The sequence below is a fragment of the Motacilla alba genome, chromosome 21, assembly GCF_015832195.1.
Source record: "Motacilla alba alba isolate MOTALB_02 chromosome 21, Motacilla_alba_V1.0_pri, whole genome shotgun sequence".
Taxonomy (NCBI): domain Eukaryota; kingdom Metazoa; phylum Chordata; class Aves; order Passeriformes; family Motacillidae; genus Motacilla; species Motacilla alba.
In genome coordinates, this window is record NC_052036.1 from 1,998,771 (window position 1) to 2,026,480 (window position 27,710).

A 27,710-nucleotide genomic window follows, 5' to 3' on the forward strand; every position below is an offset into this window, starting at 1 on the left:
TGCTCTGGGGTGCCCCAGAGGGAACCACTGGGTTCAAAGGGTTGGGGGGAAAAAAAACCACTCAGATGCAAAACATGCAAAAAACTATTTTACTGACAAACAGCAAAGGATGGGCTTAGTTCCAGGAGCTGAACTGGTTCTCTATTATACAAACATCTGATTGAAAGGGAAGGAATGGCTGAAATACACTCACTTGTTGACCCAAATAAAATCACAGTGTGCTTTTTCTATTGCCTCCCCCACCCCAAGCTCTCTGCACCTTCAGCTGCTCCCTTCAGCACAGGCTGGAGAGCACAAAGCCCTGGGTGAAATCTGCCTGTGTATTTAATAAAAATAAAAAACAAAATTAGCCATTATTGCTTTTCAACCACAGTAGAGATGATTCTGTGATCAGACTCAGAGCAGAGTTTAATCTCTCTCTCTCTGATAGTCTGGGCTGTGCCTCTCCCTGCCCGATGCATGCACGAGTGGTTTGGGTGCAGGAAAAAAGAGGAAAAAGGATGAGCAATCAGGGCAAACAGCGCTCTGGGCTCCGTCCTGGGGTTTCAGGAGTGAAAAACCTCCCCAGAGGGAGTGCAGGGCCTGAGGCAGCCTGGGGCCACCCTGCTGGGAGTGCCAGGAGGGGCCTGGAGCCGGGAGCCCTCGGAACAGGAATGGGTGCAGTGGGTGGGGGTGCCAGAGGAGGGACGGGCTCCATGCAGGGGACACGGTGACACACAGACAGAGCTCAGGACACACGGACACGCGGCAGGGTCGCCTCAGCCCAGCCGGGGTGAGCAGCTCCTCCTGGCTCTGCCACATCTTCCTTTGCTTCCTCTCTGCTTCCTCTCCTCTCCTTCCCTCTCCTCTTCTTCCTCTCCTCTTCTTCCCTCTCCTCTGCTTCCCTCTCCTCTGCTTCCCTCTCCTCTTCTTCCTCTCCTCTTCTTCCCTCTCCTCTTCTTCCCTCTCCTCTGCTTCCCTCTCCTCTTCTTCCTCTCCTCTGCTTCCTTCTCCTCTGCTCCCTTTTCATGCTTCCCTCTCTGCTTCCTTCTCCTCTCCTTCCCTCTTCTTCCTCTCCTCTTCTTCCTCTCCTCCCCATCCTCTCCTCTGCTCCCTTTTCTCTGCTTCCCTCTCTGCTTCCTTTTCCTCTCCTTCCCTCTCCTTCCTCTCCTCTACTTCCATCTCCTCATCTTCCTCTCCTCTCCTCTCCTCTCCTCTCCTCTCCTCTCCTCTCCTCTCCTCTCCTCTCCTCTCCTCTCCTCTCCTCTCCTCTCCTCTCCTCTCCTCTCCTCCCTCTCCTCTTCTTCCTTTTCTCTCCTTCCTCTCCTCCTCTCCTCTTCCTCTCCTCCTCTTCCTCTCCTCCTCTTCCTCTCCTCTCCCCTCAGGCCTGGCTCTTTTTGTTGGAGTTTTTTCTGTCCTTTTCCTCAGGAATGTCACTCGCTGCTCCTTGTCCTCCCGGGCACCCGCGGGAGCTGGGCTGAGGGGACTCGGCACCCTCACCCAGCCCAGGGTGGCAGCACCGTCCTGTGTCCCTGCCCCACACACAATTCCCTCTTCTCCATCCCACTGAGACCCTAAAACCCAGACCTGGAACCTTAAAACCCAGACCTTAAACCCTAAACTCCAGATCTGAACCCCAGATGTGAAACCTTAGAGCCCGGATCTGAGACCCTAAAACCCAGATCTGAAACCCTAAGCTCCAGATCTGAAACCCTAAAACCCAGACCTGAAACCAGCTGTAACACCCCAAAAACCAGCTGCAACATTTCAAAACGACCTTTAACACCCCAAACCCAGCTCTAACACCCCAAATCCACCTCTAACACCCCCAAACCTGCTGTAACACCCCAAACCCAGCTCTAACACCCCAATCCACCTCTAACACCCCCAAACCCAGCTGTAACACCGCAAAACCTGCCGTAACACCCCAAAACCCAGCTCTAACACCCCAAACCCAGCTCTAACACCCCCAAACCCAGCTCTAACACCCCCAAACCTGCTGTAACACCCCAAAATCAGCTCTAACACCCCAAAACTCAGCTCTAACACCTCAAAAACAGCCGTAACACCCCAAAACCTCAGCTCTAACACCCCAAAACCAACTCTAACACCCCAAACCCAGCTGTAACACCCCAAAACCAACTCTAACACCCCAAACCCAGCTCTAACACCCCAAAACCAACTCTAACACCCCAAACCCAGCTCTAACACCCCAAAACCAACTCTAACACCCCAAAACCCAGCTGCCTCCTCCACCTTCTGCTTCTCTGGGGGCCTTGGCACCTCGTCACCCAAAGAGGAGACAGGGCAGACCTGTGGCTTTTGGGAAAAACTCTCCTGTTTTGGGGGTTTTTGGGGTATTTTTGGTGTCCGGATCTGCTGGGTCAGGAACCCCTCCCCGCACAGGAAGGAGTTTTGGCCCTCGTTAATAAAAAATTGGGATTTCCCAGGATTAATCCCGCTGGTTTTGTGTGTGCTCCACAAAACCTGCCTGGTTCGCCTGGATTAAAGTGAATTCTTCCCAGTAAATTTCATTGCACTGGGAATATTTCTTATTTTGGGTTTTTTGGGGTTGTTTTTGGCCCAAGTTTGAACAAAAGAAAGCTTCAAAGGGTGAGAGCTCCAGACCCAGCAGACTTTTCAAAATCCCTTTTTATACAACAGGAACATTTTCATGACGTAGAAATTTTTTTTCCCCCTCTCCCAGATCCTCAGTTTTTTATGGAATTTTGCCGTGGATCAGCCAGATCAAACAGGGATTTTGCCAGATCAAACCTAAACGGGTGCGAGCCATCGCTTCACCCTTTCCAGCTGCTTAATTTTGAATATTTCCACCAAGCTCAGCTGCGGGGCAGGGCAGAGCCAGGCCTTTACATCCAGTCTGAGTTCAGATCAGTGGAAAAATTTGCTTTTAAAGTGCTTTTTTCCCCCTTTTTTATAAGATAACCAGTTCCAGGGGCTCAATATTTTGTCCTTATCCCAAAGGAATTTCCTCCCCTACAAAATACCGTCCCCTGCTTGTTGAGAGCTGCTCAAGGAAAAGTCATTCCTTAGATCCTAAGGAATTTTGGGCATTGCGGCCAGGAATGACAGACAGACAGACAGACAGACACAAATATGGACCAGGCAATTATTCAGGTCCAGAAAAAAAACCCCAAACCTGGGGCTCCAAGACAAGAGGCACTAGGGAATAGCAAAAGTGGGAATGGCAGAAAAATGGGAATATTTGGGCAGTTTTGGGGCTTGTAATGAACTGAACTGGGCATAGGAAATTCAAAAGACGACCCCAAAACACAGAAACTGGAGCAGGGAGGGAAGAGCAGGAGCTGTGGTGTCCTTTTCCCTGCCCCCAAACTGCAGGAGGCCACTGAGAGGGTCAAGGAATCCATGGAAAAATAAAAAAAAGAAGGAGATTTTTCTGGCAATGCTCAGCATCCTTTAGTTCTGGGAGTTTCCCCCTTTTCTGCACCAACCCACTGGGTACAAAATGATGAAAGGAGGGGAAATGATGATAAATGATGATTCAGATCCCTCTCAGATTCCTGGGGATGGCATTTCCCTCCTTCATCCCTGCTCACAAATCCTCTCTCCCCAGCCCAGCCCAGCCAGGACCAGGAGAGGATAAAAAAAACCCCAAAAACCCCAAAACCCAGAGCTGCTGCAGGCCCCTCTGCCGGCCCTAAAGGAGGTTGTGGGGTGGGGACACTGCCTTGATCCCACCCAGACCTCAAAACCTACCCCAGGAGCAGCGCACACAAAACCACTTTGGAGCTTCCTCAGTTTGGCTCAACTTCGGGGACATTTGGGATTTCTGGAGAGGAGTTTGGTTTTGGGGTCTGCTTGTCCCCAAAGCCCAGCCCCACAAGAAAGGGGTGCAGCAGGAGTGAGGCTGCTCAGGGTCCCCTCTGTGCTGCACTTTGGGGTTTTGGGGTGTTTTAACCAGGCTCACCCTGCTCAGGTTCCCCTCTGTGCTGCACTTTGGGGTTTTGGGGTGTTTTAACCAGGCTCACCCTGCTCAGGGCTCCCTCTCTGCTGGGTTTTGGGGTTTTGGGGTGTTTTAACCAGGCTCAGCCTGCTCAGGGCCTCATCTGTGCTGGGTTTTGGGGTTTTGGGGTGTCTTATCCAGGCTCACCCTGCTCAGGGCTCCCTCTCTGCTGGGTTTCGGGGTTTTGGGGTGTTTTAACCCAGTTCACCCTGCTCAGGGCTCCCTGTTGCTGCTCTCTGGGGTTTTGGGGTGTTTTAACCAGGCTCACCCTGCTCAGGGCTCCCTCTCTGCTGCACTTTGGGGTTTTGGGGTGTTTTAACCCAGTTCACCCTGCTCAGGGCTCCCTCTTGCTGCTCTCTGGGGTTTTGGGGTGTTTTAACCCAGTTCACCCTGCTCAGGGCTCCCTCTCTGCTGCACTTTTGGGGTTTTGGGGTGTTTTAACCCAGTTCACCCTGCTCAGGGCTCCCTGTTGCTGCTCTCTGGGGTTTTGGGGTGTTTTATCCAGGCTCAGCCTGCTCAGGGCTCCCTCTCTGCTGGGTTTTGGGGTTTTGGGGTGTCTTATCCAGGCTCAGCCTGCTCAGGGCTCCCTCTCTGCTGCACTTTTGGGGTTTTGGGGTGTCTTATCCAGGCTCAGCCTGCTCAGGGCCTCCTCTGTGCTGGGTTTCGGGGTTTTGGGGTGTTTTATCCAGGCTCACCCTGCAGGAAGAGGGGCAGAGCAGCTCCTTTCTTCCCAGGCAAGGGCTGGGGGTTGGTCTGACACATCCCACCCTCCTCTAGGAAGGACAGCAGCTCTGCCACCACCGAAGGAGCCACCACCAAAGGTGCCACCACCAAAGGTGCCACCACCAAAAGTGCCACCACCAAAGGTGCCACCACCAAAGGTGCCACCACCAAAGCAGCAGCAGCAGGCCTGTCCCCTGGCTCTGAGGTGGGGTTGCTTAAGGCAGGTTTCAGGGGGCAGCAACGCAAACCACAAACCCCCGGCACATCCCCAGCCCTTCCTTCCCCCGCAGCGACTCCCCAGAACGTGAACCGGAGCAAAAAAAAAACCCAAAAAGGGGACAAGGGGACACTTGTGCTTCCCCCATCCAAACCTGTGACCAGCCAGGCCCTTCTAGGCACGGCAGGGGCAGGGCAGGGCCCACCCCGGCCAAAGGAGCAAGGAAATTTCGGGGGGCTGCAGCTCCTGGAGGAGACACTCCGCATCTTCTCGGTGCCGTCCCACCTCCATCCCCTCGGCCAAGGATGTGCAGGACGGCCAGGAGGACCGGGGTGGGCTGAAACTATAATGCAAATCTCTTTTCTCTCTCTCTCTTTTGTTGTTTGTCTGCTTTTTTTTTTACATATTTACACGAGTCTGACAGTAAAACGTGGAACACAGTGCAAAGCCTCGGCCGCGGGGCGCCCGGCGCCGGCTCGGTTGTGCATGGCGGCGCGGTCCACCCGCGGACGTCCCGAAAAGAAATCCGTGTCCTCGGCCGGCTCGGGAGCCGCCTCGGCTGTCCCCAGGAGGAGGAAGAGGAGTCCCGTGTGTGGTTAAAAGCTGGCTGCAGTCCCGGGGTGCTCACAGGTGCCGGGGGCTGGGGTGCCCGTTGTGGTACAGCTTCTGTTTGATGTGCACCATGTTGCCCGTGGCCTCCTCGTACTGCCGGGGGTGGCGCTTCCGCAGCTCCTTCAGCTTACAGAACCGGGGGATCCACGACCACGAGGCGTCTGCAGGGCACGGGACAGCGACAGTCAGCGCTGGGGCCCCAGGGCCGCCTGTCCCTCCAGGTGTCCCCAGGGCTCCGTGTCCCCAGGGCTCCGTGTCCCCAGGGGCCGGGTGTCCCTGCAGGGCTCTGTGTCCCCAGCCTCTGTCCCCAGGGCTCCGTGTCCCCAGGCTCTGTCCCCATGCTCTGTGTCCCCAGGGCTGGGTGTCCCTCCAGGGCTCTGTGTCCCCAGGCTCTGTCCCCATGCTGGGTGTCCCTCCAGGTGTCCCTCCAGGTGTCCCCAGCGGAGCTCCTTGTCCCCAGGGCTCCGTGTCCCCAGGCTCTGTCCCCATGCTGGGTGTCCCCAGGGCTGGGTGTCCCTCCAGGGCTCTGTGTCCCCAGCAGAGCTCCTTGTCCCCAGGGCTATGGTTGCTCAGAGCTCTCTGTCCCCTGGGCTGTTTTTTCAGGGCTCTGTGTCCCCAAGGCTCTGTGTCCCCAAGGCTGTCTGTCCCCAGGGCTGTCTGTCCCCAAGGCTGTGTCCCCAGCAGAGCTCATTGTCCCCAAGGCTCTGTGTCCCCAAGGCTGTCTGTCCCCAGGGCTGGGTGTCCCTCCAGGGCTCTGTGTCCCCAGCAGAGCTCCTTGTCCCCAGGGCTCTGTGTCCCCAGGGCTTGCTGTCCCCAGGGCTTGCTGTCCCCAAGGCTCTGTGTCCCCAGGGCTGAGTATTTTAAAAATACTAAATGATTACCAAAAATACTAAATACAAAATAATTACCAAAAATAAAATACAAAATTAATTACCAAAAAAAACCACCAAAAACTGAATCATTACTAAAAATAAAAGAGTCAATAATTACTAAAAATAAAATACTAAAAATAAAATATGAAATTAATTACTAAAAAAAAGTCAATAATTACTAAAATACTAAAAATAAGATACGAAATTATTACTAAAAACAAAAAATAGTCAATAATGACTAAAAATAAAATACTAAAAATATGAGATTAGTTGCTAAAAATAAAAAAATAATAATTACTAAAAATAAAATACGAAAAATAAACCAGAAAATCGATTGCTAAAAATTAAAAATACCCAATAATCGCCTCTCAGGGGCTGAAATCTGCCCGGAAAACCCGAACCCTGCCCGAGAGGGCACCCGGAGCCTGCTGGGGGTGGGGAGATTAACGGGAATTAATTTCATTTTTGGGGGGTTTGGGGAGGCTAACGGGAAATGGATTTCACTGTTCTGGATTGGGGGAGGCTAACGGGAAATGGATTTCACTGTTCTGGATTGGGGGAGGCTAACGGGAAATGGATTTCACTGTTCTGGATTGGGGGAGGCGAACGGGAAATGGATTTCACTGTTCTGGATTGGGGGAGGATAACGGGAAATGGATTGCATTGTTCTGGATTGGGGGAGGCGAACGGGAAATGGATTTCACTGTTCTGGATTGGGGGAGGATAACGGGAAATGGATTGCATTGTTCTGGATTGGGGGAGGATAACGGGAAATGGATTGCATTGTTCTGGATTGGGGGAGGATAACGGGAAATGGATTTCACTGTTCTGGATTGGGGGAGGATAACGGGAAATGGATTGCATTGTTCTGGATTGGGGGAGGCGAACGGGAAATGTATTTCATTGTTCTGGATTGGGGGAGGATAACGGGAAATGGATTTCCGTTCTGATGTCAGCTTTGGAGGATGCTCCGCGTCCCCTCCGGCCGCCCAGCTGAGCCCCGAGCTGGGCTGCAGCAGCAGCAAACCGGGGAGGAGGATGATGAGGATGAAGATGATGAAGATGAGGTCGAAGATGAGGATGATGAAGATGATGGTGAGGCCGAAGATGAGGATGATGAAGATGAGGCCGAAGATGAGGATGATGAAGATGATGAAGGTGAGGCCGAAGATGAGGATGATGAAGATGATGAAGGTGAGGCCGAAGATGAGGATGATGAAGATGAGGCCGAAGATGAGGATGATGAAGATGAGGCCGAAGATGAGGATGATGAAGGTGAGGCCGAAGATGAGGATGATGAAGATGATGATGAAGGTGAGGCCGAAGATGAGGATGAGGAAGATGATGAAGATGAGGATGATGAAGATGAGGCCGAAGATGAGGATGAGGAAGGTGAGGCCGAAGATGAGGATGATGAAGGTGATGAAGGTGAGGATGATGATGAAGGTGAGGCCGAAGATGAGGATGATGAAGATGAGGCCGAAGATGAGGATGATGAAGATGATGATGAAGGTGAGGCCGAAGATGAGGCCAAAGATGAGGATGATGAAGGTGAGGCCGAAGATGAGGATGATGAAGATGATGAAGGTGAGGCCGAAGATGAGGATGATGAAGCTGAGGCCGAAGATGAGGATGATGAAGATGATGATGAAGGTGAGGCCGAAGATGAGGATGATGAAGGTGAGGATGAAGGTGAGGCCGAAGATGAGGATGATGAAGGTGAGGCCGAAGATGAGGATGATGAAGGTGAGGCCGAAGATGAGGATGATGAAGATGAGGAAGGTGAGGCCGAAGATGAGGATGATGAAGATGAGGAAGGTGAGGCCGAAGATGAGGATGATGAAGGTGAGGCCGAAGATGAGGATGATGAAGATGAGGCCGAAGATGAGGATGATGAAGGTGAGGATGAAGATGAGGCCGAAGATGAGGATGATGAAGGTGATGAAGGTGAGGCCGAAGATGAGGATGATGAGGATGAGGAAGGTGAGGCCGAAGATGAGGATGATGAAGGTGAGGCCGAAGATGACGATGATGAAGGTGAGGCCGAAGATGAGGATGATGAAGGTGAGGCCGGAGATGAGGATGATGAAGGTGAGGCCGAAGATGAGGATGATGAAGGTGATGAAGGTGAGGCCGAAGATGAGGATGATGAAGATGAGGAAGGTGAGGCCGAAGATGAGGATGATGAAGATGAGGAAGGTGAGGCCGAAGATGAGGATGATGAAGGTGAGGCCGAAGATGAGGATGATGAAGATGAGGCCGAAGATGAGGATGATGAAGGTGAGGCCGAAGATGAGGATGATGAAGATGAGGCCGAAGATGAGGATGATGAAGGTGAGGCCGAAGATGAGGATGATGAAGATGAGGCCGAAGATGAGGATGATGAAGGTGAGGCCGAAGATGACGATGATGAAGGTGAGGCCGAAGATGAGGATGATGAAGGTGAGGCCGGAGATGAGGATGATGAAGGTGAGGCCGAAGATGAGGATGATGAAGGTGATGAAGGTGAGGCCGAAGATGAGGATGATGAAGGTGATGAAGGTGAGGCCGAAGATGAGGATGATGAGGATGAGGAAGGTGAGGCCGAAGATGAGGATGATGAAGGTGAGGCCGAAGATGAAGATGATGAAGGTGAGGCCGAAGATGAGGATGATGAAGGTGAGGCCGAAGATGAGGATGATGAAGGTGATGAAGGTGAGGCCGAAGATGAGGATGATGAAGATGATGAAGATGAGGCCGAAGATGAGGATGATGAAGGTGAGGATGAAGGTGAGGCCGAAGATGAGGATGATGAAGATGATGAAGATGAGGCCGAAGATGAGGATGATGAAGGTGATGAAGGTGAGGCCGAAGATGAGGATGATGAAGATGAGGCCGAAGATGAGGATGATGAAGGTGAGGCCGAAGATGAGGATGATGAAGATGATGAAGGTGAGGCCGAAGATGAGGATGATGAAGGTGAGGCCGAAGATGAGGATGATGAAGATGAGGATGATGAAGATGATGAAGATGAGGCCGAAGATGAGGATGATGAAGGTGAGGCCGAAGATGAGGATGATGAAGATGAGGATGATGAAGATGATGAAGATGAGGCCGAAGATGAGGATGATGAAGATGATGAAGGTGAGGCCGAAGATGAGGATGATGAAGATGAGGCCGAAGATGAGGATGATGAAGGTGAGGCCGAAGATGAGGATGATGAAGATGAGGATGAAGGTGAGGCCGAAGATGAGGATGATGAAGGTGAGGCCGAAGATGAGGATGATGAAGATGAGGAAGGTGAGGCCGAAGATGAGGATGAGGAAGGTGAGGCCGAAGATGAGGATGATGAAGATGAGGAAGGTGAGGCCGAAGATGAGGATGATGAAGATGAGGCCGAAGATGAGGATGATGAAGGTGAGGCCGAAGATGAGGATGATGAAGATGATGAAGGTGAGGCCGAAGATGAGGATGATGAAGATGATGATGAAGGTGAGGCCGAAGATGAGGATGATGAAGGTGAGGCCGAAGATGAGGATGATGAAGATGAGGATGATGAAGATGATGAAGGTGAGGCCGAAGATGAGGATGATGAAGATGAGGCCGAAGATGAGGATGATGAAGATGATGATGAAGGTGAGGCCGAAGATGAGGATGATGAAGGTGAGGCCGAAGATGAGGATGATGAAGGTGATGAAGGTGAGGCCGAAGATGAGGATGATGAAGATGAGGCCGAAGATGAGGATGATGAAGGTGAGGCCGAAGATGAGGATGATGAGGATGAGGAAGGTGAGGCCGAAGATGAGGATGATGAAGATGAGGAAGGTGAGGCCGAAGATGAGGATGATGAAGATGAGGCCAAAGATGACGATGATGAAGGTGAGGCTGAAGATGAGGATGATGAAGATGATGAAGGTGAGGCCGAAGATGAGGATGATGACGATGAGGCCGAAGATGAGGATGATGAAGATGATGAAGGTGAGGCCGAAGATGAGGATGATGAAGGTGAGGCCGAAGATGAGGATGATGAAGGTGATGAAGGTGAGGCCAAAGATGAGGATGATGAAGGTGAGGCCGAAGATGAGGATGATGAAGATGATGAAGATGAGGCCGAAGATGAGGATGATGAAGATGAGGCCGAAGATGAGGATGATGAAGGTGAGGCCGAAGATGAGGATGATGAAGATGAGGATGATGAAGATGAGGCCGAAGATGAGGATGATGAAGGTGAGGCCGAAGATGAGGATGATGAAGATGAGGATGATGAAGATGATGAAGATGAGGCCGAAGATGAGGATGATGAAGATGATGAAGGTGAGGCCGAAGATGAGGATGATGACGATGAGGCCGAAGATGAGGATGATGAAGGTGAGGCCGAAGATGAGGATGATGAAGATGAGGAAGGTGAGGCCGAAGATGAGGATGATGAAGATGAGGCTGAAGATGAGGATGATGAAGGTGAGGCCGAAGATGAGGATGATGAAGATGAGGAAGGTGAGGCCGAAGATGAGGATGAGGAAGGTGAGGCCGAAGATGAGGATGATGAAGGTGAGGCCGAAGATGAGGATGATGAAGATGAGGCCGAAGATGAGGATGATGAAGATGAGGATGAAGGTGAGGCCGAAGATGAGGATGATGAAGGTGAGGCCGAAGATGAGGATGATGAAGATGAGGATGAAGGTGAGGCCGAAGATGAGGATGATGAAGGTGAGGCCGAAGATGAGGATGATGAAGATGAGGATGAAGGTGAGGCCGAAGATGAGGATGATGAAGGTGAGGCCGAAGATGAGGATGATGAAGATGAGGAAGGTGAGGCCGAAGATGAGGATGAGGAAGGTGAGGCCGAAGATGAGGATGATGAAGATGAGGAAGGTGAGGCCGAAGATGAGGATGATGAAGATGAGGCCGAAGATGAGGATGATGAAGGTGAGGCCGAAGATGAGGATGATGAAGATGATGAAGGTGAGGCCGAAGATGAGGATGATGAAGGTGATGAAGGTGAGGCCGAAGATGAGGATGATGAAGGTGAGGCCGAAGATGAGGATGATGAAGGTGATGAAGGTGAGGCCGAAGATGAGGATGATGAAGGTGAGGCCGAAGATGAGGATGATGAGGATGATGAAGGTGAGGCCGAAGATGAGGATGATGAAGATGATGAAGATGAGGCCGAAGATGAGGATGATGAAGATGAGGCCGAAGATGAGGATGATGAAGGTGAGGCCGAAGATGAGGATGATGAAGATGAGGATGATGAAGATGAGGCCGAAGATGAGGATGATGAAGGTGAGGCCGAAGATGAGGATGATGAAGATGAGGATGATGAAGATGATGAAGATGAGGCCGAAGATGAGGATGATGAAGATGATGAAGGTGAGGCCGAAGATGAGGATGATGAAGATGAGGCCGAAGATGAGGATGATGAAGGTGAGGCCGAAGATGAGGATGATGAAGATGAGGAAGGTGAGGCCGAAGATGAGGATGATGAAGATGAGGCTGAAGATGAGGATGATGAAGGTGAGGCCGAAGATGAGGATGATGAAGATGAGGAAGGTGAGGCCGAAGATGAGGATGATGAAGATGAGGCTGAAGATGAGGATGATGAAGGTGAGGCCGAAGATGAGGATGATGAAGATGAGGAAGGTGAGGCCGAAGATGAGGATGAGGAAGGTGAGGCCGAAGATGAGGATGATGAAGGTGAGGCCGAAGATGAGGATGATGAAGATGAGGATGAAGGTGAGGCCGAAGATGAGGATGATGACGATGATGAAGGTGAGGCCGAAGATGAGGATGATGAAGATGAGGCCGAAGATGAAGATGATGAAGGTGAGGCCGAAGATGAGGATGATGAAGATGAGGATGAAGGTGAGGATGAAGATGAGGATGATGAAGGTGAGGCCGAAGATGAGGATGATGAAGATGAGGATGAAGGTGAGGCCGAAGATGAGGATGATGAAGGTGAGGCCGAAGATGAGGATGATGAAGATGAGGAAGGTGAGGCCGAAGATGAGGATGAGGAAGGTGAGGCCGAAGATGAGGATGATGAAGATGAGGAAGGTGAGGCCGAAGATGAGGATGATGAAGATGAGGCCGAAGATGAGGATGATGAAGGTGAGGCCGAAGATGAGGATGATGAAGATGATGAAGGTGAGGCCGAAGATGAGGATGATGAAGATGATGATGAAGGTGAGGCCGAAGATGAGGATGATGAAGGTGAGGCCGAAGATGAGGATGATGAAGATGAGGATGATGAAGATGATGAAGGTGAGGCCGAAGATGAGGATGATGAAGATGAGGCCGAAGATGAGGATGATGAAGATGATGATGAAGGTGAGGCCGAAGATGAGGATGATGAAGGTGATGAAGGTGAGGCCGAAGATGAGGATGATGAAGATGATGAAGATGAGGCCGAAGATGAGGATGATGAAGGTGATGAAGGTGAGGCCGAAGATGAGGATGATGAAGATGAGGCCGAAGATGAGGATGGTGAAGGTGAGGCCGAAGATGAGGATGATGAAGGTGAGGCCGAAGATGAGGATGATGAAGCTGATTAGGAAGGTGAGGCCGAAGATGAGGATGATGAAGGTGAGGCCGAAGATGAGGATGATGAAGATGATGAAGGTGAGGCCGAAGATGAGGATGATGAAGGTGAGGCTGAAGATGAGGATGATGAAGATGAGAAGGAGGATTGAAGATCATGTGGATGCTGCAGGACCTGAAGGTGAGGATGAAGATGCTGAAGATGATGATGATGATGAAGATGTTGAAGGTGGGGATGCTGAGGATGAGGACGCTGCACATGCTGAAGATGAGGATGATGGTGGAGATGCTGCAGGTGCTGATGATGAGGATGAAGATGCTGAAGATGATGAAGATGATGAAGATGCTGCAGATGCTGAAGGTGAGGAGGAGGATGATGATGATGATGATGATGATGATGATGATGATGATGATGATGCTGCCGATGCTGAAGATGCTGAAGATGCTGAAGATGATGATGATGGAGATGCTGCCGATGCTGAAGATGATGATGATGATGAAGATGCTGAAGATGCTGAAGGTGAGGATGAAGATGCTGAAAATGATGAGGAGGATGATGATGATGATGATGATGAGGAAGCTGCAGATGCTGAAGATGATGATGATGAAGATGCTGCAGATGCTGCAGATGCTGAAGATGCTGAAGGTGAGGATGATGATGGAGATGCTGCAGATGCTGCTGCTGATGATGATGAAGATGCTGCCGATGCTGAAGATGATGATGCTGAAGATGATGATGATGAAGGTGCTGCCGATGCTGAAGATGATGATGATGATGATGATGGTGATGATGCTGCTGATGCTGAAGATGATGATGCTGAAGATGATGATGCTGAAGATGATGATGATGAAGGTGCTGCCGATGCTGAAGGTGAGGATGCTGAAGATGATGATGATGCTGCCGATGCTGAAGGTGAGGATGCTGAAGATGCTGAAGATGCTGAAGGTGAGGATGATGAAGATGAGGAAGATGCTGCCGCCGCGGAGCAGCCGCCCCAGGCCGGCTCCGGGCGCGTACCGTAGCGGCGGCTGGCGCGCCAGGCGCGCACGGCGTAGTGCAGCACGCCGTCCATCCACACCAGGAACCAGCTGATGCAGAAGCCCAGCAGCAGCCCCAGCATGAGGTCGATCTCCTGCTTGGTCACATTGTCGGTCACGAAGTAATTCTCCGAGGAGTCCACCACAGACTGGTCCCCGTCGTACGGGATCACGTAGTGCACGTGGTGCCTGCCCGGGACGGGGACACGGCCACGGTCACAAACACGGTTTGGAATAATAAATGCAATAAAATAATATATAGTATAATGTACTATAATGTACTATAGTGTAATATAATATAATATAATATAATATGATAAATACGATATAATATATAATATAATATAATATAATATAATATAATATAATATAATATAATATAATATAATATAATATAATATAATATATATAATATAATATATATAATATATTATATAATATAATATGATATAATATGATATTATATAATATAATACTATATAATACAATATAATATGAATTGTATTATAGGATATATAATATAATATAATATAATATAATATAATATAATATAATATAATATAATATAATATAATATAATATAATATAATATAATATAAATTATATTATATTATATTATAGAATATGATGATATGATATGATATGATATGATATGATATGATATGATATGATATGATATGATGTAATATAATATAAATTATATTATATTCTATGATATTATATGATAGAATATGATAGAATATAATATAATGTAATGTAATGTAATGTAATATAATGTAATAGAATATAATACCATAAAATATAATATAATGTAATATAATATGATAGAACATGATAGAATATAATGTGATATATTATATGATATATGATATAATATGGTATAATACAATATAATACAATGTAATACAATATAATACAATATACGTCAAATAATAAAAAAATAATAATAAACCCCAGCAAACTGGGTTTTCTCCCGGTTCCTCCCACGGTCCCAGCAGCAGCCGGGCTGCCCTGGCTCTTTGTGCTGGCAGCAGAGGAAAGCGTGGAAAGGAGGGAAAGCACAAACAGGGCACGGGCTGCCCGGGCAGGAATGGGCAAAAACGAGCAAAAATCAGAGGAAATTCTTCGTTTGGGTTTTCTCCCACCGTCCCCAGCAGCGGAAGGGCTGCCCCAGCTTTTTGTGCTGCTGGCAGCAGAGGAAAGCATGAAAAGGAGGGAAAGCTTAAAAAGCCCCAAGCCTAGGCCTGTTCTCCTTATTGCCTACAATGGCCATATAGTAATAATAATAATAATAATAATAATAATAATAATAATAATAATAATAATAATAATAATAATAATGATGATGATGATGATGATGATGATGCTATGGTGTCATTATTATATTATGTGAGATACATTTAGAATTAACTAAAACCAAACAAATAAAACAAACAAACCAAAAAACCCCACCCAAAACCCAAGAAAGCAAGAAATAAATATGAAAACCTCAAGCCATCGTTCATCCTAAACTCAGAGTCCAAATCCTTTCAAGTGTGGGGAGATGATACCAGAATGGCACTGGTGGCACTGTCCCTGCCCAGGTGACACAGGTGGCACTGTCCCTGCCCAGATGGCACTGGTGGCACTGTCTCTGCCCAGGTGGCACTGGTGGCACTGTCTCTGCCCAGGTGGCACTGTCCCTGCCCAGGTGGCACAGGTGGCACTGTCCCTGCCCAGGTGGCACTGTCCCTGCCCAGGTGGCCCAGGTGGCACTGTCCCTGCCCAGATGGCACTGGTGGCACTGTCCCTGCCCAGGAGTGACCCCACACCCATCCAGGTGATGTCCAGCCCCAGGTGCCTCCACCAGCACAGTCCTGGCACCCCCAGTGCCCCCAGCTCAGGCTGTGCCAGCGCTGCCCAGTGTCCCCAGTGTCCCCGTGTCCCTGGCACGCAGAGCAGAGCGAGGCACTCGCCGAGGCCTCTGAATATTCACGAGGTGCGGGTCGCTCCAGAACCGCGCCTGAGAAACGTCCAAATACTGACACGAGCAAAGCTGCGCTCCAAGAACCGGCCCAGAGCAGCCCCGACCTCAGCCGTGCCTCAACGGGGCCACCGTGCCAGCTCCAGCCAGGCACAGGTCTGGCATGGGGCTGGCACGGGGCTGGCAAAGGCTCCAGGGTGGCAACCAGCCCCTCTGGCCCCCATCGCCACCGGGGAAAGGGGAGGGACAAGAGGTGGCAGCTCTGGTGGCAGCAGGGCTGAGGGCAGGTCAGCCCGGTTGGGAACCAGAATTGTCCCTCCTCTGGCACTGGGAACTGAGATTGTCCCTCCTCTGGCACTGGGAACTGGGATTGTCCCTCCTCTGGCACTGGGAAATCTGGGGAGGGGCTGCAGGAGGGAGAGGGGACCCCAAAAGGGATGGGAGGGGTCCCATGAACACAGCTGGGCACTTGCCGTGTCCCACTGTCCCCAAATCCCAGCACACATTTCCCATGTTCCCAAACCCCTGCACACACCTCTCCCACTGTCCCCAAATCCTCCATACATCTTCCATTGTCCCCAAACCCCTGCACACATCTCCCATGTCCCCAAATCCTTACACATATTTCCATGTCCCACTGTCCCCAAACCCCTGCACACATCTCCCATGTCCCATTGTCCCCAAATCCCAGCGCACATCTTCCATTGTCCCCAAACCCCTGCACACATCTCCCATGTCCCCAAACCCCTGCACATGCACCTCCCATGTCCCACTGTCCCCAGATCCCCGTGGCAGAGGTGCCACACGTGCCCGTCACCAGCCAGAGCCGGGTTCTGCCGTGATTATTGACCAGAGAAGGACGAACCAAATCATTCCTGAGGGCAATTCCTGGGCAGCTCCAGCTGCTGCCGGGTGCCACCTCCTGTCCTGAGCTGTGCCGACCTTTAGGGTATCCCAAAATTCCCCGAGCTGTGCCCACCTTTAGGGTATCCCAAAATATCCCCAGCTGTGCCCACCCTCAGGGTATCCCAAAATTCCCTGAGCTGTGCCCAGCCTGGTTGTGCTGGATCTTCCACAGGGGACAGAAATCCAGGGAGAGAAATCCCAGGGACAGAAATTTCAGGGACCGAAATTCAGGGACAGAAATCCCAGGGACAGAAATTTAGGGATAGAAATCGCAGGGACAGAAATTTTAGGGACAGAAATTCAGGGACAGAAATCTCAGGGACAGAAATTCAGGGACAGAAATTTTAGGGACAGAAATCGCAGGGACAGAAATCCCAGCCCAGCTGCGCCAGGCTGGCTCTGCTCTGCTGCCACCGGCTCGGGTGACAGACAGACAGACAGACAGACAGGTGTCCGTGTGTCTGCCCGCGTGTCGCCGCGGCCAGGCTGTGACACAGGGCAGGCTCCCGGCTCTGTCGCTGCCGGGCTGTCCCCAGCGCTATTGTCCCCTGCGGTGACCTTGTGCGAGCGCCGCTGCTGCAGCCACAGCGCGGCCGGAGAGGCACGGGGGGATCGGGACACACGGGGACAGCCACGGGGACAGCGACAGGGGACAGAGATGGAGATGGGGATGGGGATGGGGACAGCGACGGAAGACAGGAGACAGCGACAGCGATGGGGACAGCGATGGGGACAGGGATGGGGACGGCGATGGGAGACAGGAGACAGCGACAGGGATGGGGACAGCGATGGGAGACAGGAGACAGCGACAGGGATGGGGACAGCGATGGGGACATAGGGGACAGCGACAGGGATGGGCACAGGGACGGCGACAGGGATGGGGGACAGGGACAGGGATGGGGACAGCGACAGGGATGGGGACAGCGATGGGGGACGGGGACAGCGATGGGGGACAGGGATCGACACAGAGGTAGGGACAGCGACAGGGACGGGCACAGCGATGGGGGACGGGGACAGTGACGGGGACGGGGACAGGGAGGCGCCGATGCTCCGGCTCAGCCCGGCTCCCTCCCGGGCAGGTGACAGTGGCAGCCACGTCACATCTCCTGGGCTCCCGCTGCTGCTGCCACATCCCGGCTGGAGCGAGCCCTGCCCCGGGGCAGCGCAGCGGGATCGGGAATGGGGCTGGGGGAGGCAGAGCCGCCCCGGTCCCCCCTGCCCGACCCCGGGCCCTTCTCAGCAGCTCCAGCACCGCCAGGGTGCCCAGCAGGGCGGTGGCACCAGCGGGGACATCTCCCTGCTCCTGCCGGGGACACGGCACGGGCGCAGCCGCCGGGAGCCCGGGGAAGGGCTGAGGGTCCCCAGCACATCCACAGAGGGGCTGGGCACACACAGAGGTTCCCAGAGGGGCTGGGAAAGGAGCGAACAGAGAGAAATGTCCCTCCTGCCAGCAGTGCCACCCTGCCCAGTGATCATCAGGGCAGGGAGCCTCCTGGCAGCCTCCTCGCACATTCCTGTGCCCAGCCCGGGGCATGGCAGCGTCCCCAGGCTCTGCCCCAGGAGGGGAGGGAGCTGCCCTGAGGGCAGAGCCTGGGGAGAGCAGGGCTGGAGCATCCCAGGGCAGGGGGGACACGAGGCATGACATCCCCAGGGCAGCAGCAGGGCAGGAGGGACACGAGGCATGACATCCCCGGGGCAGCAGAAGCATCCCTGGGGCAGCAGGAGCATCCCTGGGGCAGCAGCAGGGCAGGGGGGACACGAGGCATGACATCCCCGGGGCAGCAGGAGCATCCCCGGGGCAGCAGGGCTGGAGCATCCCCGGGGCAGCAGGGCTGGAGCATCCCTGGGGCAGCAGGGCTGGAGCATCCCTGGGGCAGCAGGGCTGGAGCATCCCAGGGCAGGAGGGACACGATGCATGACATCCCCGGAGCAGCAGGAGCATCCCTGGGGCAGCAGCAGGGCTGGCCCGAGGCTGGCAGGGCCCTGCTGCTGGCACCCAGGTGACACTCCTGCCACTGCTCCCGGCCCTGCTCCTGGGAGGGACAGACTCAGCCAAGGTCACCCAGAAGGGCAGAGACACGGAGCAGACACAGCGGAGCTCGGCAGGGCCCTGCTCTCTCCAGAGCGGCCGCTGGGGAGCCCCCGGGGCTCTTTTGGTGGCTCCTTGCTCTGTCCAGGTGCCACCCGCTCCCTCCAGGTGCCACCCGCTCCCTCCAGCTCCGCCGCCTCCCCCACGGACGCCCTTTGGTGGTTTTGCCGTGCGTGACATCAGCCAGCTCCCTTCCCAGAGACCCTTCGCTGCCTGGCACAGAGCAGTCTGTCCGTCCGGGCCAGCCCTGCCCTCCCTGGGGCCAGCTCTGCCCGGGCAGGGAGGGAGAATGGGCTGGGAGCCTGGCACAGGGGTGGGAGAGCCTGGCACAGGGGTGGGAGAGCCTGGCACAGGGGTTGGGGAGTCTGGAACAGGGGTGGGAGAGCATGGCACAGGGGTGGGAGAGCCTGGCACAGGGGTTTGGGGAGCCTGGCAAAAGGGGAGAGCCTGGCACAGGGGTTTGGGGAGCCTGGCACAGGGGTGGGAGAGCCTGGCACAGGGGTTGGGAGAGCCTGGCACAGGGGTTTGAGGAGCCTGGAACAGGGTTTGGGAGAGCCTGGAACAGGGGTTGGGGAGCCTGGAACAGGGTTTGGAGAGCCTGGAGCCTCCACACACTGGCATGGAGAATGCCAAGCTGCCCCAGGGATCTGCTCCAGCAGGGAGCGTGGCTGTCACCCCTGGCTGACAGCTTGCCACCTGTGGCTGTCACCCCTCCCTGTCACCCCTGAATGTCACCCCTGGCTCTCATCCCTCCCTGTCACCATGGCTGCCACCCCTGGCTGTCACCCCTGGCTGCCACCCCTGGCTGTCCCCCCTGATTGTCACCCTTGGCTGTCCCCCTGCCTGTCACCATGGCTGCCACCCCTCCCGAGGCAGATGTGCCCCAGGAAGTGTCCCTGTCACCCCCGGCTCTCTGCAGGTGCCAGCCCTGCTCTGTGCTGGTTCCCCCCAGCCCCAGCAGAGTTTTCCCAGCTCTGGGGGCTCTCCCAGCCCTGGGGGGTGCTGGAACCCCTTTTTCTGCTGCTCTGGAGGGGGAAAACCCCAGCCCAGCCCCACGGTGACACCTCACCTGCACAGGTGACACATTTGTCACCCCTCAGAGCCCGGCTGGGCCACCAGAGCAGGGACACTCCACAGCACAGGCTCACCCAGACTGCAAACAGAGGCTCAGGGCCACCCAAAAAACTGCAAATTTGGGGAGCCTGAGCAGCTGAGGCAGCCCCAGCTCCCCCAGCCTGGGGCAGCCCCTCCAACTCTGTCCAACATGACACAAAAAAACCCAACAAAACTCTGCAAAGAATGAAACAAAATGCAGATCATCACCTAGGGATGTAATCTTTGGGTGGCCACCAGCTGCAAGTGGGATCTTGAATAAGTTGTGTCACCTCGTTGTAGTTTTGTCAATATTAGTTGGATAAGTTTAGGGTTATCATTTATGTTGTTAATTTAGAATTGGAGAATTCTACAGAGAGCGTTCACCTCCTTATCCAGCATGGTGTGGGATCCTGAGTAAGTTGTGTCCCCTCACTGTAGTTTTGTTAGTATTATGTTATGTTGGAGTGAGTTTAGGGTTATCATTTACGTTGCTAATTTGGAACTGGAGAATTCTACAGCGAGTGGCTGTGTTCACCTCCTCATCAAACCCGGTAAAGCCCCGGTGCCACTGCTCCCCCTTGGCTCTCCCAGCTCCCAGCTGGCACCACAGACCCCAAAAGCCCCTCCCGGGCCCCCTCACTCAGCACAGCACCCCTGGCCATGCTGGCAGCAAGCAGCCTCCCCCAGGCCCCAGGGAAGGTGAGGGTGGGGATCAGCCTCCAGCAGCACCTGGGCCTGGGGCCGCTGCCCTTCCCACGGTCCCGGTCCTTGCCAGCCACTGCAAACCCACAGAACGCCTGGAAACAGGGCAGAAATAATGGACAGCACTCCTGGTGCCCACCCTGCCTGGCCAGGGTCCCTCAGAGGGGACAGCAGGGCCACCAGGACAGAGCCCAGGCACGGCCCCAGGAGCCTCAGGAGCTCTCTGAGGAGCAGCCAGCCCTGCTGGCCGTGCCCCTGGGTGACCCAGAGCCCCCAGGACGTGGGCACAGCCTGGGCACAGCTGGTGCTGCTGCCTGCCAGCACCCCAGGGACCAACAGCGGGTCCAGCCAGAGCTGGGGACAGGGACAGGGGACTCCCAGGGACCAACAGTGGGTCCAGCCAGAGCTGGGGACAGGGACAGGGACAGGGACAGGGGACTCCCAGGGACCAACAGTGGGTCCAGCCAGAGCTGGGGACAGGGACAGGGACAGGGACAGGGGACTCCCAGGGACCAACAGCGGGTCCAGCCAGAGCTGGGGACAGGGACAGGGGACTCCCAGAGCGGAGCTGGGACCAGGCAGAGCCCACCCCAGTGCCAGGGGAGAGGGGATCCAGGCTGAGGATGCACCCAGGGCAGCCTGGCAGGGCTCTCCTGGCAGGGGAGAGGGGATCCAGGCTGAGGATGCACCCAGGGCAGCCTGGCAGGGCTCAGCTCCCCTTGCCAAGCAGAGGCAGCAGAGTTTTCCCAGCTGGGGATGCCCTCCCGCGTCCCCTGGCACGGCTGGCACACGGAGCCAGCCCTCCCTGCCCACAGCCAGCGCCTCGGGGGCAGCCCCAGCCCCTGCAGCCCCTCCTGGAGAGCAGGGCAGGCACTCCCAGCCAGCCGGGCTGCTCGGACAGTTCCACCCAAACTCTCTGACACCCTGAGGGAGGAGACAACCAGGAGAGGAGAGGAAAGGAGGGAAAACATTTCTGACTGAATTATTGGGCCTGCCTGACACTGTGACCCAGGCTGGGGCAGGAGGGAGTTCATTAATTGCAGCGGCTCAGCCACTGCCCATCAATCTTCATCCATCCCAATTCCTCCGGTAACATTTCCTGATCCTCCCCGTCCTCTGCTGCACCACTCCGAGCTGCAGCTCCCTCCTCCGAGGACTCCCTCTGGTTTTTGGCAAACTAAATTCTTCCCCAAGCCCTGCCAAGAGGCTCCGGGACCCAGCCCAGCCTCGGGGAGCTGCTGCTGGCCCCGGGCTGAGCTCGGGGCTCCTGGACAGCTCTCAGAGGGGACGGGGCACGGCCAGCCTGGAAAGCAGAGGGCTCCAAACACTGCCAGGGGGGCAGCAGGTTAGGACGGGGTTCAGCACGAGGTGGCAGAGCTCAGGGGGGATTTGGGGATCCCCTGGGGGTACCAGGGGGGCAGCAGGTCAGGAAGAGCCCTGGGAGGGTTTGTGGATCCCCTGGGGGTGCCAGGGGGGGCAGCAGCTCAGGGGGGATTTGGGGATCCCCTGGGGGTACCAGGGGGGCATCAGGTCAGGGCAGGGTTCAGCACAAGGTGGCAGAGCTCAGGAGGGTTTGGGGATCCCCTGGGGGTGTCGGGGGGCAGCAGGTCATGCAGAGCCCAGGGAGGATTTGTGGATCCCCTGGGGGTGCCAGGGGGGCAGCAGGTCAGGACAGGGTTCAGCACGAGGTGGCAGAGCTCAGGGGGGATTTGGGGATCCCCTGGGGGTGTCGGGGGGCAGCAGGTCAGGGAGGGTTTGGGGATCCCCTGGTTTGGGGATCCCCTGGTCAGGGAGGAGCAGCTCACAGCCAGCACTCAGAGGCTCCTGAGCTGTTTCTGTTTCTGGAGCCAACAGACCTGAGGCAAGGCATAAACTTTGCTTTTTGCCTCCAAAAGCTCGGCAGTTTGGGAGGTTTTTTTTGAGCACTTTCCAGGAAATGACCCAGGGGTGTTTGTGGGGAGTGCCACGGCCCACTGATCTGCCCCAAGAGCATCTCTGCAGGCACAGAGGCAGAGCACAGAGGGTGACCCTGCCACCTCCTCAGCCTTGGGCACAGGGGACACTCAGCCAAGCCACCAGTGAGCCCTGACACTGCTCAGCCACGCCAAACATCGCAGCAGCTCGTTTTCACCAGCACTGAAACGAGCTGTGACCAGTAAAACAAAAACCGGTGGAAGAAGCAGAGGAAAACTCTCAAAACCAGCAAAAAACAAGGAAAAAAACAGCTCAGAAAAAGCAAATCCTTGCCAAAACCAAGTGGAAGTTTTTTGCCTTTCAAATCGGCCTTCAAATTGAAGAGGAGATGCCCCAGGAGCTGAGGGTGCTGCCACATCCCCCAGGCCGGGCTGCCCCTGGCCCTGCAGGTGCTGCTGCTGCCTCCTGTGCCCCAGGAGGATGAGGAGGAGCCCTGGCGAGGAAGGCAAAGCATTTTCCCTTCAGCAAGCCCAGCACACCCCGGCTCCAGGGACACCGGGGGCAGGTGACACAGGAGGCAGGACACAGCTGGCCCCAGAGGCAGCTCCAGGAGGGCTGAACTCGAACCCAAAGGCTGGATGTGGCAAGGGAGAGCTCTCCCAGCGTGTCCTTTAGCCGGCACAGCCTCGGGCTGCCTTCCTCCCCCAGAGACAGTGAGTAACCGGCACAGGAGGGGAGAGCAGCATGAGGAGCAGTCCCACGGAGCAGGGAGAGATTCATCCCCCCGGAGCTCGGCCCCGGGCCTGGACAGGCTCCAGAGCAGGCAGATCCCAGCTGCGAGCCCAGCGCTCCAGGGATAACAGGGAGAGAGGGGCTGGCTGGGAGGATGAGGCGGGTGCTTGCCCATAAAGTTGTGCACAGCTCCTGGCACCGCTCGCCCAAAAGCACGGCCCAGCCTCCTCGGGGTGCTGTGTCCAGCAGGAGAAGCCGCGGGGAACGGAAAATCTGAGCAAAGGTTGGTTGCAAAGCCTCCAAGTGACTGTCCTAGGCAGCCTGGACAGGGATCCTCTCCTTTCTCCAAACCCCGTTCCATCGCTGAGCCACACAAACCACCAGCAACTGCAACACCCAGCCCACAAACAGCACCACGGCCCAACTGGCCACAAAAGGCAAAATGACAAACGTCTAAATCAAAGTTCCTCACTCTCCCAGGCCTCCCAAATGCCTGTACACAAAGGAAAATGCACTTCCAAGACCACTGACAACTCTTCTTCCAGAAAAAAATCCAATAAAACAACCCCCACCACCACCACCCCCCCACACCTCACCCTGCTCATGCAGGAGCTGCTGAGGAAGGTGAGACACAGCCAGGAGGCAGAAATGGTGGCCCGGGTGGCAGGCAGCAGCTCCGGTCCCCGGTCACCTCCTCCCGGGGGAGCCGAGGTGGGAGGGGGCCGGGGGCAGGGCAGGGCAGCTGCTCTGCAGGGAACTCACCTTCCACAGTTGCAGTGACAAACTCGGTCCTCCCCTCTGAGGTGCGGTAGGATGTAATTGTGAAATCTGTCCAACAACGCATTCATGTCCATCAAGCAAGCTATTGCCTGGAAGAGCCCACAAGCAAGGCATCGGGTCAACTCTGGCTGGCGGAACAGAGCAGCGGCTCCCGTTCGATTGCCAGCCACCGAAGCAGTCATCGAGAAAAGAGGCTTTGCCGCCCGCTGGGGCACGCACACGCTCACGGAGGTGCCCGGGCCGAGGGACGGTGCGGGGGGAAGGTGCAAGGCAGGCGGGGGGGTGGCGGTGATGGAAGGTGGGGGGGGGGGGAGCGGGGACGACACACCACGGATGGGAGGGAGATAAGCGAAAATCTCTTACCATAACGATAGAGGCGCCCAGGATCATGAAAATCATGGTGTTTGCATTCATGGACATCAAGAGGGAACGGCCAGCGGTCGGGTCCGTGCGCCCCCAGCCCGCGGAGGGCGAGCGGCGGCCGCGCTATTCCGCAGCGCCGAGCGCGGGGCGCATCGCGCTCGCTGCCCGCACGCTGCGGTGCGGCGGGGGGCGGCGGGGCGGCGGGGCGCCCCCCGCGCACACACACGCACTCCCCCGTGCCGGGGATGCCGCGGGCTCCCGAGCCCTGCCCGCTTTATATTTTTATTATTCTAGGGTGGATGCGATGGGTGAAAAAAAAAAAAATTAAAAAAAAAATTTAAAAATAAATATTTTAATAGAGAAAAAAATTAAAAATCAAAATAATAATAATAAAAATAATAATAATTGCACCCCCGCCGCTGGCCCCGGGCTCCCCCCGGCCGCGGTGGCGGCGGGTGCGCGGCTCCGGGAGCGGGCACACGCCGGTGCAAGCACAGCCTTCATGCAGCAACTGGGAAGCGAGGCAGCCAAAGCCGGGGTGGGGGGGCGAGGCTGGGGGAGGAGGAGGCAGGCTGCAAAAAAATCACCCACTCCGGGGGAGCCTCATCGCATCCTCTCCGCCGACCCTCCCCAAAATCATCCCCGCTGCCGAGCGCTGCTGAATAAAAATCGGGAAAAAAAAAAAAAAAAAAAAAAAACACCCCAGCCCCCAAATCACCGCGCCCACCCTCACCCACCCCCCCCCCTCAAAAAAAAAAAAAAAAAAAAAATCAGCCCCACAAACCCTCCGGGCTCGGGGCTGCGCTGTCCCCGCGGGCAGCCCCCGGGCCGGCCCCGCTCGGGGGAGGGATGCGGGATGCAGGGGAGGGATGCGGGATGCAGCGAGGAGGGAAGATGCGCCCAGGCAGCGCCGGCCGCCCCCTCCCCACCCCGGGCATTTACCTACGTGGGGAGGCGCTGCTCCGGGAGCGGCTCATGGCGAGCGGCGGCTCCAGCTCTGCGGGCCGGCCCTGCGGGGCTCCCCCCGCCCCGCAGCCGCACGCCGAGCCCCGGCAGCGGCGCTTGGCCGCGTTTCCAGTGCCACACGCCATCCTCACCCCGCCCTTCCTCCGCCCGGGGTCTGCCCCGGTGCCTCGCAGCCCCGCCGGGTCCCCCCCGGTGTCTGCCGGGGCGGGGGTCCGGGCTCGGAGCGGGGCGGGCCGGGGGTGCGAGCTCCGCGCTCCGCCGCGCCCCCCGCGCAGCCCCGGGCGCCTCCTCCCCGCACGGACCGCGGGCACCCGGGGAGGCAGCGGAGCCTCCTGGAGAGGGGAGCAAACCCCAGCCCGGCTGCAAATCCTCCCGCGGGGAATCCTCCCCCGAAAGGCCGGGGGGACGCGGAGGGACCCCGGCGCTGCTGGGGCACAAGGGACCCGGTCCCGTCTCTGTCCCTAAGGCCCAGGGAAGGGTCGGGCTTCGTTTGTTCCACCGTGCTATCGGCCAGTCCGGCTCAGGCCGCGTTTAGGAGCTGCTGGGGAAATGGAAAGGAAAGGAAAGAAGTGACCCAGAGCCGGTAACTTTCTGCTTGTCTGGTTGTTGTTCCTTTCACAGCAAACGGGGCGAGGCGGAGGTGGAGGGAGGGAAGCGATCGCGGCCAGCACGTGGGGAACGCGTGGCAGCCCAGCTTGATGTCCTGCAGAGCCTTCCCTCCACCCTCAGCCTTCCTCACGGTGAGTTTCTCCTTGCTAGGAGCCAGCTGTTCCTTTTTTTGGACTTCTCGGAGTGACCAAAGCAGAGTTGGCTGGTGCTGGGTTTTGCCTTTTTGCAAATTTGTTTCCCTCCTGCTCCTCAGGCCACAATCAGCCTCCTTATGTAATGGCTGGTGTTATATAAACTCCATTCTTCAAGGAACAGTCATTAACCTACTACTGGGTATTGAAAATACCAAAATACTGTCACACAATTAAAACCACTAAATGGTGTCCTCAAATTGGAGCACAGATTGCATTGCAGATTTTTAATTTTTTTTTTTTAAATTAAACCACACACATGAAACATTTGACAAGCCAGGCTCTTCATGCAAAGGAGCAGCAGGGCAGGGAAGGCACCTCTTGCTTTACCCTGCCCAGCTCTCTGCCCTGAGCTCCTTCCACTCCTTCCCGAGCTCAGGAGTGGATTCTGCCATGGAAATGCGGAGCTCAGAGAGGATGCAGCTGTTGTGGAAAACAAAAGCGTTTCTAAAGCCACAGCTGGATAAAACCACATGAGGGAACAGTTTGAAGACAAGTCTCAGGGAGTTCTGTGCCACTCAAGCTTTCCCAGCCCTCCCACAAGCCAGGCTGGGTCAGTCTCAGCTCGGCTCGAGGCGCTGAGGAGAGATTTTGGCATTGGCTCGGGTAAAGCCATTTCCCTCCTGTGCTTCTGGAGCAAAAGTCCCCCAAAAATTCAGTCCAGGCTGCAGGGGATCCAAAAAATTCCTGTCCTGATCAGTCCTGGCTGCTGGGGATCCCAAACATCCCTGTCCTGATCACCCCTGGCTGCAGGGGATCCCAAAAAATTCCTGTCCTGATCACCCCTGGCTGCAGGGGATCCCAAACATCCCTGTCCTGATCACCCCTGGCTGCAGGGGATCCCAAAAAATTCCTGTCCTGATCACCCCTGGCTGCTGGGGATCCCAAAAAATTCCTGTCCTGATCAGTCCTGCCTGCTGGGGATCCCAAACATCCCTGTCCCAGTCAATCCTGGCTGCTGGGGATCCCAAAAATCCCTGTCCTGATCAATCCTGCCTGCTGGGGATCCCAAAAATCCCTGACAGGTGACAAACGACACCCTGGCCCTGGCCCAAGTGGCACTGTCACAGCTGCTGTGAGCCAGGGGACATTCACACCTGAGCAAGGACTCTCTAATGGGTGAGCTGCCTCCACAATGGCTCTGTTAAACTCCATCCTAAGCACAATGACTCTGTTAAACTCCATCCTAACCGCAATGGCTCTGTTAAACTCCATCCTAACCGCAATGGCTCTGTTAAACTCCATCCTAACCCCAATGGCTCTGTTAAACTCCATCCTAACCGCAATGGCTCTGTTAAACTCCATCCTAACCGCAATGGCTCTGTTAAACTCCATCCTAACCGCAATGGCTCTGTTAAACTCCATCCTAACCGCAATGGCTCTGTTAAACTCCATCCTAAGCACAATGGCTCTGTTAAACTCCATCCTAACCCCAATGGCTCTGTTAAACTCCATCCT

The 27,710-nt window shown here is 55.0% G+C and overlaps 1 protein-coding gene across 3 annotated transcripts; it reads right to left on the reverse strand.

Moving 5' to 3' along the window:
* Positions 1 to 5,261: 5,261 nt before the first annotated feature.
* TMEM240 (transmembrane protein 240) lies at positions 5,262 to 26,016 on the reverse strand. Of its 3 annotated transcripts, none has more exons than XM_038160106.1 (4): positions 25,429 to 26,016; positions 24,106 to 24,212; positions 13,923 to 14,131; positions 5,262 to 5,677 (listed from the first exon to the last, which is right to left on the reverse strand). In XM_038160106.1, exons 2-4 carry the CDS (start codon positions 24,195 to 24,197, stop codon positions 5,529 to 5,531), a joined length of 450 nt encoding a protein of 149 aa, XP_038016034.1. In that variant the 5' UTR covers positions 24,198 to 24,212; positions 25,429 to 26,016; the 3' UTR covers positions 5,262 to 5,528. The 3 variants fall into 3 exon arrangements, with proteins under 3 accessions (XP_038016034.1, XP_038016033.1, XP_038016032.1); XM_038160105.1 differs by lacking the exon at positions 25,429 to 26,016 and adding an exon at positions 24,487 to 25,186; XM_038160104.1 differs by lacking the exon at positions 25,429 to 26,016 and having other exon boundaries at positions 24,106 to 24,370.
* Positions 26,017 to 27,710: the final 1,694 nt, after the last annotated feature.

Bases quoted from the DNA above. Each gene is read 5' to 3' on its own strand.
- TMEM240 (XM_038160104.1), bottom strand. From the start codon at position 24,305: ATGACTGCTTCGGTGGCTGGCAATCGAACGGGAGCCGCTGCTCTGTTC. The intron at 14,132-24,105 runs GTGAGTTCCCTG...CGTCCCGGGCAG, and splicing joins TGTCACTGCAACTGTGGAAG to GCACCACGTGCACTACGTGA. The intron at 5,678-13,922 runs GTACGCGCCCGG...CGTGCCCTGCAG, and splicing joins GCGCGCCAGCCGCCGCTACG to ACGCCTCGTGGTCGTGGATC.